At 37.5% G+C, this 19,281-nt stretch overlaps 1 protein-coding gene across 1 annotated transcript; it reads right to left on the bottom strand.

The window, feature by feature from the left end:
- Positions 1-2,195: 2,195 nt before the first annotated feature.
- On the bottom strand, positions 2,196-19,281 carry LOC126970713 (atrial natriuretic peptide receptor 1-like; the record flags this gene model as incomplete). Its single annotated transcript, XM_050816805.1, has 10 exons — positions 2,196-5,641; positions 7,205-7,313; positions 8,803-9,067; positions 9,642-9,740; positions 11,175-11,319; positions 12,652-12,750; positions 13,393-13,544; positions 15,440-15,552; positions 16,664-16,798; positions 19,268-19,281. Coding segments are annotated over 10 exons (1,320 nt in total), but the record flags the coding sequence as incomplete, so codon positions are not given.

Below are 19,281 nucleotides of genomic sequence, written 5' to 3'. Positions count from 1 at the left end.
CAGTGTCTCTTAATAATACTGACGTACATCATAGTCATCATTAATCTATGCTACTATTATAACTAGTGACACACTGATGGCCATTTTGACACATCACAATAGTGATGTTACAAAATGTCGAATTAATATCGATAAATACCATCACAATAGTGATGTTACCAAATATCAAATTAATATCGATAAATATATTTTTTGCGGTGGAAATTTTGTATCTTCTAACCATAGAATCTCTCACACAAGTGGAAATGCCACGCAGCCTTGGCGCGTTTAGCAACTTTATGTATCATGAAGTCTCGATGATAACGAAAAATATTGCTACTATTTTTAGTAAAGTAGATAGCGTTGGATGCGATGCATTTTTTATTGGAACCATTAGGGTAGTGTCCCCTGGCACTGATATGCAATCCGTACTACGTTAGGTATTCTTCTTAGAAAGTTATAGTTATTATGCGAATATTTCATCTATTTCAAAGACTTGGTGTTCTAATTATAGAGTAATATGTTTACCGTACTTGCATTGTGCCGGTTTTTCATAAGTACGGAATATTAAGTTATAAATCCCGTCCTGGGAAAAAAAAAAAAATAATAATCCCTAAAAACATCATCCCTAAAATTATAGTGGTAATTAATATACACTGGCCTTCAAAAGTAAAATAAAAAGGACTCCAAAGAGAATTTAATTTTGTACATAAAAACTTTATAGTCGGTAACCTTCCGTTAAGAATTGGCTGAAAAAAAACTGCAAAAACAAAACCATTCCTTTTTCAAAGTGGACGTTTCCGAATTACAATTTTACCATTCACATTTTTCTTTCTGTTTTAAATTTTTTTCAAGATCGATGTCTTGTTTTAAAAATTTATGCTAAAAAGCACATAACATTTATTTATCATGCCTCTTTCAGTTGAAGAATGTGCTAGGATCATGGCTTTTCTGGAACTAGGCATCAGTATGCGTCGCACTGCAAGAATGGTGGGTGTGACGGTACGAACGGTCCAGAAGGTAAAGCGAAGGTACGAAGAGACTGGACACCATCTGAGGAGACCTTGTAATGGCAGACCCAGGTGTACCAGTGCCCGAGAAGATCGTTATATTATTTCCACTGTGTTCACCACAGAAATCGCCACCAAAATGCAGTTGAAGTCCAGCAACAGCTACTTCAGACCCGGAGGGACTACCTTAGTGACAGTACAGTGAGAAGAAGACTTGCTGAAGCATATTTGAAACCCTGAAGACCAGCGAGTGGCCCAAAACTCGAGAGACAGCATCGAGTAGCGAGACTGCGATACGCCCGTGAACACATGCAGTGGGATGAAGAAGAATGGTCAAGAATTTTGTTTACAGATGAGTCTCGATTCTCCCTTTACACTTCGGATGGAAGGCGAAGTGTTTACAGGCGACCTGGTGAGCGATACCTTCAAGCCTGCATCTCAGAAAGAGTCCAATACGGTGGAGGCAGTGTACATGTATGGGCTGGCATATCTTCAGAAGGTCGCACAGAGCTAGTAGCCATAGAAAATGGCACCCTCACTGGGCAAAGATATGCTCAAGAGATTCTCAATGAGTATGCAGGGCCGTACTTAGCAAATATGGGTGATGGATCGATGCTGATGCATGATAATGCCCGGCCACACACGGCTCATATCGTACAAGAGTATATTCAGGAGGTTGGTATCAGCGTGATGGCTTGACAATCAAGAAGTCCTGATCTCAGCCCGATTGAACACGACTGGGATGAGCTTGGGAGGCTAGTCAGAAATCACAGACCACCACCTACTACCCTCAGGGCACTAAAGCAGGCCCTGGTAGAAGAATGGGAGAATATTCCCCAACATCGGCTCCGAAACCTAGTGTTCAGTATGCCAAACCGGCTCGAAGCTGTAATCAGAGCTCGAGGAGGCAATACCAGTTATTAAAAATTAAATAACATGTAATACATTTTAGTTGAATTTTTTTACACTAAACTAAAAATGTCTATTTTCATTGTTTTATCTTTTTTAAGTTAAAAATGTTACTAATGTATAATTTTAGTTTCTAAGAATTAAAAGCCTATAAAATTTGCAACAAAACGTTTTTAATCTTAAATCTCTACCTTCTATAGTTAAGAAAAAAAAATTAATTTGAAAAGTGTGATACTTACTTTTGCAGGCAGGTATTTATTCGAAAAATCTGATAAAAAATAAAAGGTTTAGCATGTGTCAATTTGACATTTCTTTATTATACATTCCAGGTGATTATGTATCTGAACATGAAAATATATTTTTAACAAACTGTTTAGCCATATTGTCATTATTGAAATTTATTGATTGATTCCTTAGATTAATGATTGGTCTCCGCTGCGCTACACCTAGATACCGCACTACCTAAGAACAATAGCTTTTTATTGCTAGACTACTATTAGATGCTTGTGTGCGTGCATCTTGACACTCAATTGCATCTTCCGAATTTTGTAACATACGCTTCGTGTTATTTTACATTGAAATTAATTTAAAGTTTGACAGAACATGACATTGTGACCCGTCAAGGTCACACATTGTTCGCCCCGAGACCACACGAGACTGGCTCGAATACGCCTACGGGCGTAGTATTAGTTGCCACACTTTACGACTGCCTGCGCTCTCTAGTTGGAGCACAGCGGAGAACAATCATTAATCTAAGCTTCATTCGTTACATAATATTTCAATAATCTGTATATAAACTAGTCGCCAAAGTTTTCCCTCGACGAGATAGTGATGAATAATTATTTGTTAGAGACATTGACAACGAAAACGTAATAGTTATACATCAATGAACATTAGATATCATTGGAAGAAAATAAGATTATGTCAATTGTGACTAGCGACTTAAAGTAACCCATTAAATGCTAATAATATAAGAGATTTCACTAGAAGATAAACTTACGCTAAACTGAAATCTTACAAAATCTATGCATCGCAACTAAAGCTGACATGCCTATTTCCTATATATAATAAATACTTAACTATGTTTAAGGGATAATGTAAGTTTACATACCTAAAAACTTATATCATTTATACGTCTAGATAGACTGTGACAGCTGTTAAAACGTCAAAAAAAAAATTGAGGTTGACTTTTAACCTCTTATTTTGAGCAATGCAAGCACAATACAAAGTGACATACAAGTTGCGAGTGTAGGACGTAGCTTGTCACGCACACTAAGAGTAATAAATCTGGCTTGTTTCCATCGGGTGTCTAGCAGCAAGAGGTTTATCAAGACGTATAAATTATCTAAGCCTAAAACACCTAATATTTTACTGCAAAAGTTTTCTTTTATGTTTCAATAAGTTGGGCCACAGCTGTCAAATACTCAACACATTTTTTCTTTTTTTTTGTTATCTGGTCATAATAAATGTATTATTATCTTAAATTATCGCGATAATTGGAGTTAAGCAGGAGAGGCCAGATTTAGCAGTAAAAAATACACATAATTCTTACAGATAAATGGATTATAATATATTGCGATCGGAAACGTACATGCTCACTGAACCTACGAATATAATTTATATTTGCGATCTGCGCGGCAACCGCCGCTGCACGCTATTATGACTATGAGTTCTGAAAAACTCATAGCCAATAAATTGCTGGCATTCCTTCAGCACGCAATTAATAGTAGGGACGAGATCAGTATCATCCAGATCTGTGCATAAATTTCAAGAGTGAGGAGATCATCAACGCCAAGACGCTCCTGTACGAGGTTTTGATGAAAACCAACCAGATGCCGTCCTGCAGGATGGATGAAAGGGGAGAGAGAAGTCTTCAGGACATGATAAATTTCCTGAAGGTGACTGATCCTGACGACGTACCGTCTTTCGTGGCATGGAACTTGAACAAGTTACCGCCCGTCACCTTCGTCCATGTCGACGTCACCAGGTTGCTGAAGGACATCACAAACCTCAAGGCAGGCCTGGCAGAAGTAGTGTTGAAATTAGAGGCATCTCAGAACACCATCAGGGACCTGCAAGCTGAAGTTGCGATTTTGCGCAACAATACTGTTGTAAGTAGGTCAATAGAGGCCAATAACATCAACACACGACGTGGGGCTTGCATTGCTTCGCCAGCGAGTTTTGAATCAGCGAAATTCGACTCGACACCGGCCGCTGTGCCCGCACGTGTAAGCGGTAATGTACTTGCTGCCCGTCCCTCACCTCCTCCCCTCTCGGAGGTGTCGCCTGCTGTCGTTACGTCAACACCTTAACGTGACGATGCTGCTGCCATCCGCCAGCGACCCAGAAAGCGGACAGTGCAGAAGACAGAAATTGGAAGCGGGCACACCCGCAACGAACCCGCTTGTAGAACTGTGTCGAAGGGTCTGACCGACAAGGATGCCTTCATTAAGGTGGAGCGGAAGAAGAGAAGACCTCCTAGTCATCACCAATGTGGCACAGCACCGATAGGACAGAACCAGCTCCTGCGTCCCGTAATCCCAGCGACGTATATGTACGTCTCTCGCTTTCAACACACCACCAAGGCCTCCGACATTGTTCAGTACTTGGTGGAGAAGTCAAGGTTCCGGTTGGGGGTCGAAAAGTTGGTGACGGGTCACGCAGTAGACTTCAACTCTTTTGTTGTTCGTGTCCCGACAGATCATATATCGACCTTCCTGGACGTGCTGCAGTGGCCGAAGGTGGTCGTGTTCCGCAAGTATCGCGGACGTCGCCGACCGCCGGAAACTACCGAACCCGCGCCTCACATCGCCGCGAAAATGTGACGTAGATTTAAGTTATATATCATATGTTAGACTATAAGGTATTTATTTTATGGGCCTTGTAGCCTGAAATCAAGGAATTATTATAATACACCTAGGTAGGTACGGAACCGTCAAAGTCCATAAACCCTCATTGAATAAAAAACAGCTGATAGCGCGATCTGCTCACTGTGAGAGCGAAACTCACATTTCAGATGGGTGTGTAAATCCACAGTTTTTGACAGCTTTCATCACGACAGCACTTTACGCCATGGTTCCAAAGAATGCAAATGCTTGTAAATAGTGAAGGATTATACTTTAAAAACAATTTATACATCATGAACATTATATGTGACATTATTAATGAGAATCAAGAAAATTATAGCATGAATCACTAAGATCACATAGCGAGTTTCGGGTCGTGGTCTGCCATTGCTATTTATTTGCGCTACAATTAACTACAGTTTCTCACGTTTTCTGTTTCGAATTCGTGTTTACTTTAGATCATTGATATTTAAATCCATATTTTAAGGCATATTTTACTTCATTTGATTGGCGTGACTCGAAATTTGAGTTGTGGGTGTTTCACAGTGAGTTATTTTTCCAATCAATGAGCTTAGGTAATATAACATTAAATATGGGCCCCTAATGCAGAAAATCGTGGTTTATCCAATTTAGTATGCGTATTTATAAATTTTCACTTATATTCTAACAGCTAGTTAAATAATTGTCTACAAGTTCCACGTGGATCTTCTAAACGTCTGCTAACAGTGGAACACCCGCGGGGTCATGAAGGCCGTTCACAACGAGGCGGATGTCGCATGGCTCACTCTCCACTTGCTCTATGATGGGACACGACACGCTCGTGTACTCTTGGCGAAGGCTAGGAGCTTCCAGCAGGTCTACCCTAGGAGTTGGTGTCACCCGGTTTTCGCCTATTACCTAGATAGAAAATAGATATATATAGTCACAGCCGACTACACTTTTTTTAATGATAATAAGGTATGAGAGAGGCAGGACGTTCAGCTGATGGTTATTGATACGCCTTGCCCATTACAATGCAGTGCTGCTCAGGATTCTTATAAAGGAACAAAAATTCTTAGCGGCACTACCATTGCGCTCGTCACCTTGAGACATACGATGTCTTATTTGCCCAGTGATTTCACTAGCTACGGCGCCCTTCAGATCGAAACACAATAATGCTTACACATTACTGCTTCGCGGCAGAAATAGGCGCCGTTGTGGTACCCATAATCTAGCCGGCATCCTTTGCAAAGGAGCCTCCCACTAGTAAAACTAACTTCTGCTGTTGATGGCAGAATGAAGAGATGACAAAAAGGAAGCAAAAAAACATTGGCCATATCATGCGTCCTGATAAGTTCTAACTGTTGTACAGGGAAAGATCTAAGAAAAACTAAGACGGTAGACATCATAGCTAAAAGCCTAAGAGGGTTGGGCTTGGTCTCTAGATCTCACTTACACCCGTAAGTACCCTGTTACGTCCAGGATGATAAAAGCCATGCCGCCAACCGAGCAGACTGCACATGAAGTAGATGAAGAATCATGGCGTATATAACTTTAAGACTCCTGGCTTGCTTTTTTCGCAGCCACCTTTTCATGCAAGCTATCTTATTTCGGGTATGCTTGCCCTGGCTGCCTGTTGATCGTCTAGGTCGACCTTTCCTAATTTTTATTCTGAACATACGCAATGGATCTATCTTTCATACGTTTTCTCTAAACAAAACTAATTTATAAAATATGTTGGAAAAAATGAGAAGAAAGAGATGAAATGAGAGGGTAAATTAAGAAAATTTAAATTCTAAATAAAATTTTCTATAGCAGATTCCTCGAGAGATATCGATTAAAAGGTACTTATTACCAACAAGGAAAAGTCATACATGTAGTTAAAGAGATTTACACCTTTTTGGTTGTAAATAACATCCAAATGGTCGTAATAGAGATCAGTAAATAATAATTGTAAATGTACCAGCAAGAAATATTTTTTTTTTATCGTCGCTCTAATATAACGGGCTCTCAGTCTCACTATAAATAGATACTTGTAGTTGACACTTCAATCCAGTTGCATGGACAATAGTTACGGAAGCATGTCAGTACCAGCTGTTACTTTAACACATTCACCATTCCTTTGCACAGGATGCCGGCTAGATTATGGGTACCACAACGGCGCCTATTTCTGCCATAAGCATTACCGTGTTTCGGTCTGAAGGGCGCCTTAGCTAGTGAAATTACTGGGCAAATGAGACTTAACATCTTATGTCTCAAGGTGACGAGCGCAATTGCAGTGCCGCACAGAATTTATGGGTTTTTCAAAAATCCTGAACGGCACTAAATTGTAATGACATATCATCAGCTGAGCGTCCTGCTCGTCCCTTATTTTCATAAAAAAAAAATTATGCATTTGAGATTTTTGTATATTTATTTATAAACTTGCCAATGTTTAAAAACCCACAGCAACAAGATATGTTGAAATGATTAATATGTTACCTCCATCAGATATTCATCGCTGCGGTGATGTAAGACGCTGTCGGTGTGGGACTCCAGGTGGTTGCCGGATGCGAACCGAAGTTTCTTCGGAGATTCTAAACTGCAACATCTACAGAATAATATGCACTGGTTAATAAATACTGATATACTTTAACGGCCGTTTTCAATAACCTATCTACCCTTAGTTTAACTTACGGATTCATTGCTATCACCGTTTAATGACAAGATCTTATGTATCCATAGTTAAGTCCAATATAGTTATAGTCCAATGCTATCGGTCGATAGGTTATTGAAATGTAAGTAAGCGTTAAAGGATAGAGTTGTCTACGTCTAGTATTTTAAACTAAGGATAGATAGGTTATTGAAAACGGCCGTAAATGTATTTACGTCTCAAATACTTACGCGAGTATCGTACTTATAATTAAATTCTGTAAAATTGTATTTTACAGTAGTTTTTTTCTCAGTAAAAAATGATCAATGTAGGCCATATTAATGAAATCTGTGCGGGCGAAGTAATATATAGAGATTAGGATTACGTCGTATTTCAGATTTATTTTTATTCACCATTACTTTTTAATTATCAAAGAAAAGGTCGAGCAATGTAAAAAGGCAGTAAATTATTTGTAAAATATTGAATTATTATGTTATTTGTAATTTAAATGTTTTATTAAAAATGGCTCTGTCGTAAATCCTATTACTGCACAGCTGAATATCTAAGTGATCGGATAGCCTGGGACTAGATTATGATTATTTTATAAGAATAGAAATGTAGACTATACAATATTGTATATTTTTATTGAAAAGAGCGCAAAAAAAGAATGCTGGGAGAGTTTCTTGCGCCGCTTCTTCTCTCTCAGAGCGCCATTTGTTTCCGAAGCGGTAGTAGTATCTAGTATATTAGAAATGACATCAAAAAGAATTCTAAACGAATCAATTTTCAGGACATAAATGCCTTTTATGCCTTTTTATGTATCTACTGCAAAATTTCGTGGTTTCATTTAGTAAGTAAACTGATTTTTTCTCCTAATTGTGTTCGTGAAAGAGGTCACTCGTCGAATCTAACTCGGATGGGCAGCTTTAGGGAAGCGCAGTAAAATCTTCTCGTCCCAAATACCACTGTGTCTGAAGACGAAGGTTTTCAACCAGTATGTGTTGCCAGTGATGACTTACGGTAAATATGGGCCTTATGAAAAAGCTCACGGTCGCTCAGAGGGCAATGCTCGGAGTTTCCCTGCGAGATCGAATCAGAAATGAGGAAATCTGTAGGAAAACCAAAGTTACCGACATAGTTCAAACGATTGCAAAACTGAAGTGGCAGTGGGCAGGGCACATAGGACGGACAGATGGCCGTTGGGGCAGTAAAGCCCTCGAATGGCGACCACGTACCGGAAGACGCAGTGTTGTTAGGCCCCCCACAAAATAGACTGAAATTCTGGTCAAGGTCGCCGAAATACGTTGGATGAGGGAAACGCAGGACCGATTATCGTGGAAATCTTTGGGGGAGTTTTTTGTCCAGCAGTGGACGTCTTCCGGCTGATGATGATGATGTGTTCAGTAATAGGAACTGATAAACCAGTATTTTTTTCTGGTAATTGTACCTGTGCAAACTGCCAACTTGGTTCTTCCAATTGCGGCTTTTTAGTGAACTTCTTTGTTTTTTCTCAGTAGACAAGGGTGTCACCTCCTTGTGGATCGCCCTCCGCCGCGTCCGGGCCGCTGCTGCCGCCGGCTCTTCACCCTTCAGCCAGTACGTCACCTGGTCCCTTTTACCTTTCATTGAAACAATACCACGCTCCTCCATAATATAGCCTCCTAGTTGATCCAAGAACGCCTTGCAAGTGGAACTGCAGTGAATCTTGAGAGCTAAAATTATTTATTTATTTACTATAAACAGGCGAGTTCATTTTACATAATTACAAGAATGAAAGGACTACAATATTGTATTAACTAACTAATAACTAATAATATCTTTTATTTAACTAACTGATCAACACATTTTAATTTCTAATTATAAACAATCATGGTTTAGTGTGGCCACAGTTAGCTTGTTATTATCTTCTATATATATATAATTCTTCTCCTAAGTTCACTGTCAACACACAGAAGTACAGTTTAGTAGGCTAAACGGCTGGACCGATTTGAATGAAATTTTCTTTGTGTCTTCAGGTGGATTCGATGATGTCTTAGATTCACAATTGAACTACAGACTGCATTATGCGTGCAATACAACGATATATTTAATGCAATATACAAACTTAAACACATATAAACATCCATGCTTTGCTCCTGTGACTTCTATTGGTCTTTCACCATAAAATTAAATACTTAGGTACACATGAGATAACAGAAAATACATAATATTTTAATAGCGAACTTAAGAGCGAGACTGTTTCATTACTTTTAGTTTACATAATTTGTAGGTGTGCGTTAAACTTACGTATACCGGTAGATTCAAAACGACTAGCTGTGTTGACCGTGTCACCGAACAGGCAATATCTCGGCATTTTTAATCCTACTACGCCAGCACAAACTGGACCTGAAATTAATATAAGTAAATGTATTTCATCTATACATATATATAAAATTGGAGTGTCTGTTTGTAATATTGAAATAACCGTTGATTAATACATGTATATGAAAATATATACACCAAAATAACATTAAAAAAAAATTCTCTGACTGTTTGTTGCGGCTAATCTCTGAAATGGCTGGACCGATTTTGACGGGACTTTTATTGGAAGGTAGCTGATGTAATAAGGAGTAACTTAAGCTTACGTTTATTTTAGAAAAAATATTTTATTTTAGAAAAATAAAGTAATGTTGCAATGTCTAAGAAACGGTCTAACTCTAAAAATAATTTATATGACAAAACAACGTTTGCCGGGTCAGCTAGTTTATAATATAATCTGATGCATAAAACTATGGACATTTTTTTACGATAATCTATATAAAAAGTTTAAGCACCTGATTAACTTTAGACCACAGGAGTTTTACTATGACATATAAACTCGTAGTTTCAATGACAAGTCTTTTCATGAAGGTCTATTTTTAACATAGATTAATGAAAAGACGGTTAAAATATAGAATTATGAACGCTACCTTGACTGAAAGAAAGATATAAAATTGTAAGAAAGCAACAAGCAGTTTACAAATTAACGTAAAGTACGAATATTTACTGACAAGACACGTGTCTGCTTCATCGTTTGCCTAGTTGGGTTGGGTTATCCATAGATTTTGAGACGATGATCCTCCTATATTCACCGTATTAAATACATATAAACAGAGATTTTTTTGAAAAAATTTTTAATCCGGGTCGGGCAATTTTTGGTAAAATCTTATGAATTCGCATCACCGACATGCTGACGATTGGCGCACGCGATTAGTAAATAAAAAAAAATATAAATATAATATATAGTTAGACACTTTTTTCATGGGTGCAATCTCGTGAGTTCGCGTCACCGAAATGCTTATATCTGTAGCTATGCAGCTGACGTATTGTGCTGTGTATATCATACAAGTGAAATTAAATGGATTTTGTGAAAAGTTCAATGTGTATATATATACTTTCTGTGCATTTTTGAAATAGTGCATTTTTTCATTAATATTATACAATTGAAAATAATAATAAATTGAAATTATTAATTCAATTGTTTTTAAACATTATGAAATTTCTATGAAATACTAAAGTTCTGAGTCGTCAATTCTATCGGCAGTCTACGACTATCAAAATGTTTTGAGTTTTCTTGAGTGTTAATTCCGCCAATATTCGTCTTCAAACAATTCGAGACGTGATTCGCGAGGCATCTTCTCTCGGCAAATTCTGGCACGAGACTCATTGGCGGAATTAACACTCAAGAAAGCTCAAAACATTTGGATAGTTATGGATTTCCGCAAAATAAGGCCTACTTCAATTAATTATCTGAATAAATAAAGCATAATCATCTAAATAAGCATTTTGAAGATCAATTACCGGAATGTATTCCAACTCGCAGCAGCAGTCTCTGGTCCGGCCGGTGTCGAACTCTGAACGACCTGGTGGCGCCCAGCAGCGCCAGAGCCATCGAGGCTATCTCACCCGCGTGTAAAATTCCATTACGTATTGGTAGCCCTGACACCTGGAAAAATTAATTTATACAAATAAAATTTTTGTAACGAAATTTATGAACGATGCGGGTCTCGAAAACGTGCCTCTCGGGTTCCGTCCGAGCGTTCTTACCAACTGAGCAAACAATTCGAGTGTCGTATGTATCGTAAATTTTCGTGTGTCTTGTTCAACTCTCAGATTGTGGCTTCATCTACAGGATCTACTTTACAGTTGATAACCTGCTCAACCTCAATAATTGCATATTAGGAAATTGACTTGAGATGTCGCTCTTTCAAATCAAAACAATTTGTTATTTTTTTAAATAATATCACTCACTTCTTTCACTTCACACAATTAATAATACAAATTAAATTTGTAACCAAGATTTATAAACGACGCGGCACTCGAATTTATTATTTGGTAGGGAATATTATCATATTTCATTTATCTCGACGTTTGGCTGGCTTTATAAGCATAAGCTTGAAAAGTAAAATAATGGGCGGGTTGGTCACACCACTAAGAGGGACATTTGTCTCTACTCAATATAATTTGGAAATTCGTTCTACAATACTGCGGCTTAAATGAAATAATTTTAGATCTGTGAAAAAAACGACGAAAAAAATTGAGCTTGATTGATTTATTTATTATAAAAAATAGAATTACAATTTATTTATATATAACAGGCCAAAACCACACAGGTTTGTTTGATAACCTCTATTTTGAGCAATGCACGCACACTAACACAAAGTATCATACAAATCGCGAGTGTAAGACGTAGCTTGTCACACACACTTTACTAATATTCGTGGCCTGTTTTCATCGGTTGTCTAACAGCAAGAGGCTATGCCATAGATTAACAATATTTGCTTGCAAGAGTAAAAACATCTCTGTGACAGAAAAGGGAAACGAATCTATTGTTACTGTAACCGATTTAGAATGACAAGTCGTAAGCAGTCAGCCACGCATTAGCTTCTTAGTATTTTGAATAAAAAAGTAATACGACACTTTCAGTGTTGGAAACTTCACTGGTGCAAGTGCCAGTGTTATGTTGTGTTACTTTTTATTATTGCAATACTGTTTGCTTTCTTTACATAAATAAATAAACATCTAACTCACGCACGCAATTTCAAATCAAAAATTGGTTTTACATTATTGGGCTGTTAGGTCGTCTGTACAATAGTTTTTTTTTATAAAATTAAGGGACGAGACGAGCAGGACGTTCATCTGATGGTTATTGATATGCCCTACCCATTACAATGCAGTGCCGCTCAGAATTCTTGAAAACCCAAAAATTTTGAGCGGCACTACAATAGTTACTAGTATATTGTAAGTTTTGTTTTACATGTGATTAAGAAATACTTACAACCATATATGCATCGCCTATTGTTTCAACTTTGTACACGTCGAAGTTTTCTAATATAGAGTCAAAGCAAGTGTAGAGATCGTTTAGAAAATCGACCACCTGCAATGAAATAAATAATTAAATAATATTAATTGTTAATATAAAATAAATTGTATCTTTCTACTATGGAGGAAGATGAAGAGAAAAGAAAAAATTATATAAACTATTATATTTCTTCACAAACTTTAGATATATTCTTGGTTTGCCTGGGCCTGTTGCCCCATTAAGAAAATCCTAGGATTTACTTGATTTGATTTCCATTTTCCCATTCTCTCTTGTAATAACAGAGAAGTCATTAGAGCGTTTAACGTCGGATAAACGTAAATATTCATTGGAAAACACAATGGTAAGTGGCGGGTGTCGATCGAACTGTGGCGGCTCCGTGGTGAGAATCAACGATTCTCCTATTGCGTCACCGACGCTCGTATAAACATAAACTTATTTGTCACTATAAGTTAGCTTACAAGATATATAATAACAATAGAAAATACAATTATTATCAAACTGTCATCCAATCAAAACCCAAAAATCATTCAGTTCCATGTGGAAATTCTAACATCTGAACTCTCGACGATTTTCTATAACAAGCAATTATAAGTTTTATTGGTTGTTGGTATTTAAGAGTTTAGGTACACAAAAAGCGTCTAAAATGCAAACAGTGAAAAGTCTTAAAATAATTAATTAGATGGCAATACTAAATACCTGTAGCGGTGTACTTTCAGCAGACATGGCAGTAAACCCCACGATGTCGCTAAAGTATATAGTGACGGAGTCATAGCTCTCTGGCAACACTTTCCTTCCCCGTTTAAGTTGTTCAGCAACTGGCGCTGGCAACATCTCTTCTAGTAATGCCTCTAAAATAATAAGTAGTCGATATCTTAGATAATTTATAAGTCTAGATAGAGCCTCTGGCTACTAGGTAGAGAACTGATGTAAAAAGGCCAGGTTTATTACTTTAGTATGCGTGATAAGCTACGTCTTTCGCGATTTGTATGTCACTTTCTGTTAATTTTGCGTGCATTGCCACGCATTGCTCAATCTTTTTCGACACAGCTGTCACAGTCCATCTAATCGTATAAATGATATGAGGTCGATATTATACAACAAAATTCTACATAATTGATTAAATTTATTTAAATAATTGTAATCACAAAACTCATCTCTTCCTTCGTGATATTTTTGATTTAGGCCCACCGCAGCGTAGAGGAGAGGAGATGTATTTTGGTAACCAATCAGATCTCGTTATTTCCAGATCTCCTCTCCGCTTAGCTTCGGTGGAAATGGACCAAGCGGAGAGGAGAGGAGATGTCTCATTTGTTTATAGAATTTTGTGCCGCGTCGAGCGAGCAAGCGGCGCGGCGGAGCGGAGATGCGTTCCCCGCTGCCTTCTCCCCGCGCCTTGCACATCCGAAAGCGTTGCTATATAGCACAGCTCACACCTCCTTTTCCGTTTCGCGGCTTATCTCCTCTCGTCCCCTCTCCTCTCCACTTTGGTGGATACCGGGCCTCACTCTATGTTTTAATGAATGATTGTAATTACGTATCTACATATTTTACATAGGTACCTACGTTTTTTAAACTACAAAATCTGAGAGAGTTGGTTGCATGTCCTATTTCTTCTCTCGAATAACTTTTAAAATGAAACCTTTAATAAAGAAGTGTTTCATGTTGTATATTAAGATTGTAATTTTGTAGTTTATTTTATAAAATAGTATTTAAGGGTAGGCTCCCATAATTATATTAGATTTTCACGAGATTTTACAACTAAACTATATCCTATCACAGAGAAATTTTAATGTATGTATTTTCAAACCTTTTTCTTTCCGATGCCTTAACTGAAAACCCAATTGGAAGATATTTGTTCTATACTTTTTTAAACAAACAGACATATCAGACCATATCTTATACTAAATATGGTACTCGGGTAAATCAAATCAAATCAAAATCACTTTATTCATGTACGAGTAGGTCACGGAAATGACACTTGTGAATGTCAAAAAAATATTTTTCTTATTGAACCTACCGCTACTTCGTAAAGGGTTAAGCTAATGAGAAGATGTAGCAAGAAACTCATTACCACTCTTTTATATCAAGATTTACATTTTCATCAACTTACAAATCATTTTAATTACAATATAATATGTAAAGTGATAAAACAAACATACTCAAACGTCAACTAGTCAATGCCTTACACAAGTAGGTAAAAAAAGAGTCGTGATCATAAGTGAAGTCTTGTAAGTTTGAACTGTACAGCCGTTATTCTTCTTCTCTTCAATTAGGTTTTGGCAGATCTTTGTGATTTTTTGTACCATCATATCATATCATCCATGATAGCTATGTAATCAGATAATTTTTCATTTTAATATTTGAGTCTTAACGCGTAGCGGAACGAACGGAGAGTTTTCTATACAGTAAGCCTAGCCAAGTGACAAACGGTTTGTATCGATTGACTTTCTACAAACGTCAACGATTCGGCATAAGCGATTGTAGAAAACGCTAACTTGGTAGCAAAGTTGACACGACTGCGTCAATCGCTCATTCTCCAATATCTTTAGAAAACATCTATATTTTAGTCTATGGTGAGCGTTCTTTCAAACATCAAACCTAAAGTCATGCATGTGTTACTGGCAATCTGTATAATTCAGCCATTGTATACAATACCTAGGTAATGTATATCCAGATCTACAGTTCAAGTGTCGCAAATTGTCAAAAATGCACGTTACATGAGTTGTGACGTCACATGACCTACCTGTTTTTTTCTTCTCTTCTTGTAACTGATCAGTTCGCTCATCGACTAGAGCTTCCAAATTATTTGCGTATTTCTCCATCATTGCTATCATATTATCAAATATATTTGGTTTCCTGAAATATAAAGTACCTACAGGTTAAAAAAATTAAACTAAAAATATTTATGATAGATTATTTAGCGCCTATTTCTGCCGTGAAGCAGTAATGTGTAAGCATTATTGTGTTTCGGTCTGAAGGGTGAGGGTGAGGTGAGGAGGTGAATAATCCTGAGTGGCACTACATTTTAATAGGCAGGGCGTATCAATTACCATCTGATGTACGTCCGGGTCGTCTCGTCCCTTATTGTCATAAAAAAAGACAAATACTAAAATCGGCCAATAACAATAAATACAAGTTAGTAAAGTTAAATGTTGTTACAATTACACTTAAAATTATAATAATTGCAGTTAAAATTACAGTAATTACACTTAAAATTATGGCAATTACACTTAAAATTATACTTAGTAATTATTACAGTTAAAATTCAGCTGTCGGTATATTCACGACTCCAGGACGGGGGTATGTTAAAAAGGGACTATGTCAAGAGAGATGTGAGCATGAAGACAAACGTGATATGATTTAGTTATAATAATAGAGTTTTAATACTTTATTAACTACTAGCGATTTACACACGACTTCGTCCGCATTTACCAGTGTAAAGATATAAGTCGGTGTTTGCAATGCTGCCTGCATGCATATAATACAAGAATTCATATCAGTAGGCACTTTTTTTTATGAAAATAAGGGACGAGACGAGCAGGACGTTCATTTGATGGTAACTGATACGCCTTGCCCATTACAAAGCAGTGCGACTCAGGATTCTTGAAAAACCCAAATATTCTGAGCGGCACTAAAAATGCACTCCTCACCTTACGACAAGATGTTAAGTCTCATATTTTGCCCAGTAATTTCATTAGCTACGGCGCCCTTCAGACCGAAACACAATAATGTTTACACATTACTGCTTCATGGCAGAAATAGGCGCCGTTGTGGCACCCATAATCTAGCCGGCATCCTGTGCAAAGGAGCCTCCCTTTATGTCGTTCTTTATATTTGAGCAAAGCTTCATTCAATTTGTCTAACGGTTCACAAGTTTTATTTTACACATACATTCTCTTTACGTACAACTTTATGTAATGTAATTTTTTATTATTAATTTTAGTTCAGGTATTCATAAGGATCTTACATTCCTTTCCTAAGTGGTCGCAAGCGGGCCCTTATAGCCTTGAAGTCGGGACGCGAGCTCGGGTCTTCCACCCAACACTCGGCACAGCACTCCCGCACGCAGTCGAAGCTGTCCGCTAGCGCCTCCAGCGGCGGTCTAGTGTAAACGTTGGACAAAAATATATAGTGTTGTTAATTTACTATGTATGTATAGACACTGAGTAGGGATGGATACTTACGTAGGTCATTCAGAGGTATATAATTTATTTAGGAAAGGCTAATATGTTACCAAATTTAAATGAATAGTAATTGAAAATAATAAGTAAAATTTGTTTGTAAATAATAATTATAATTTAATCTCAAATATTTCTTCTGCTTTTTTTCACCGCACATGTTTAAAATATTTTTTTTACATTTCTCGTGCTTGGCTATGAATAAAAATCCTTTTCTTCTTGGAAAGTAACCTGATGGATTAGGATCAGTCATTAAAAAAAACGTTTGGAAAACCGACTTCAAAAATTCAAAAGTAAAAAAAACTGAATAGAGATTTAATTTAATACACCTGTTATGCAAATATTATACCTTTAATATTAATAAAATACTATTATTTGTATGTGCTAACCTATTGATAGGGTTTATGTCAACCAAATGGCAAATATTTTGCAACAAACTAAAGGAAAATCACGAAAATCGGATCATAAATCTCAGCGTATTCGGTGTTCATACGTAAAAAAATACCAAACGAATTAAGAACTCCTTTTCGAAGTCGCTTAAAAATCCAAACATAACACGGAATCGCAACTTAAGGCGCGGTCATAAAATATCCATAAATATTGGTTTCTTAGAGAGTCGATTACAACGTAACGCAATGTAAAGCAACGCATTTTTTTAAAGAATTTAATAGAATCAGTATTTTTCTAAAACTTAAACCGAACAATTATCCAATTTAACATGTATATTTTGGATCCACAAAAGAAAACCAGTAAAATAAATGCCCGTTTGCAGCTTAGCATTTACAATCCTAGTCAGTCCGCGCCTTAAGTATTAACGCGATAACACGCTAAGCGACTACTACGACACAACACTACACTGCAGACGTGCGGACAGCGGGGGGAGATTCTCTCGCTCTTTAACCCCGGCCCCCACTGCATTCAACTCGCGCGCATAACTGACACTCGACACTCAAAATTTTTTTTTAATATAAGAGGGAGCAAACGAGCAAGGGGCTCACGGGATGGGGAGAGGTGAGGCAACCGCCCATCCGCAACAACATGTGTCAAGAAATGCGTTGCCAGCCTTTTTATTTTTGTATGCTTTTTTGCTTGAAGGTTCCTAAGTCGTATCTGTTCGGGAAAACTGCAGCCGGTATAATTACCGTGGAATCAATATTCCCCAAAGTGGCTGTGCGAGGGAAGAAATTTCTTGCAAAACGCGCGGTTGTGGTTTGCCAGACGTCAACGTGATGCGGGTGGAATTGTTGAGAAAAAACTTAATCCGATCCGTGTCTCTACAGACATTCTAAGCTATTCTTTAGTATATATAAGCCCATAGGTTCGCACGGCCTCTAATTTCAATCGGAGAAAAATTATGATTATAAATTTATAAGTGCTGATTGATTTTAAATTCAATCTACCCTACATAAATTCTGCCTTTCTTCATAATGAAAAAATCCACATAAAACATTTTACACAATAGTCTATTATATTCGACTGTTAAACATTTACCCCCATATTCATAATAGTCTGCTTAACTTAAAGCATTGCTAATTCTCACTCTGTCTTCTTCAATTGACCTAAATCAGAATGAGAAAAAACACTCCTAAGCGGCTGTTTAAAGTAAGCGGACCATTATGAATAAGGGGGTTAATATTTTCTGCGTTATTTAGCTTAACATAACCAGTGCCGGATTAACCACGTAACAAAAGTAGTAAATACAACAGGCCCCGCGCGAAATGGGACTCGCAAATTTAAACCCACTCATCTCTTCCTGAGCGAATTTTTTGAGTGAAACTTATCAAGATGTGGTTATTATATTGAAATTACTTGATATAAGAAAACGTTATAACTTTTCCTATTAAACCAATCTACGTTAGACATTCAGAAACTGACTATTTCCAATATAGATTAGTGGATCTTTGTAAGCATTAGTCACGGGCCCCGCGCTTGCTTAATCCGGCACTAAGCATAACTGATTCATCATCATCATCATAATCAGCCGGAAGATGTCCACTGCTGGACAAAAGCCTCCCCCAAAGTATTCCGGGCTCCGGCGATCTTGACCAGATCGTCGGTCCATCTTGAGGGGACATCTTACCAAAACTGCTCTTCTCTGCCTTTTTTTAGGACTTTTCTGCCTCACCAGCCAACTGACCGTCGAACTATGTGCCCTGCCCACTGCCACTTCAGCTTCGCAATCATTTGGGCTATGACGGTGACTTTTGTTCTCCTGCGGATCTCCTCATTTCTGATTCGATCTCGCAGAGAAACTCTGAACATAGCTCTCTCCATTGCCCTCTAAGCGACATTGAGCTTCCTCATAAGGCCCATAGTTAGCGACTACTTCTGCGTACCGTAAGTGATTTACGACTTACATAACTGACTAACGGATCACAATTCGATACACATACCTACCTATATGGCG

Source organism: Leptidea sinapis, chromosome 21 (assembly GCF_905404315.1).
Source record: "Leptidea sinapis chromosome 21, ilLepSina1.1, whole genome shotgun sequence".
Lineage (NCBI taxonomy): Eukaryota > Metazoa > Arthropoda > Insecta > Lepidoptera > Pieridae > Leptidea > Leptidea sinapis.
This window is presented reverse-complemented; position numbering and strand designations above follow the sequence as displayed.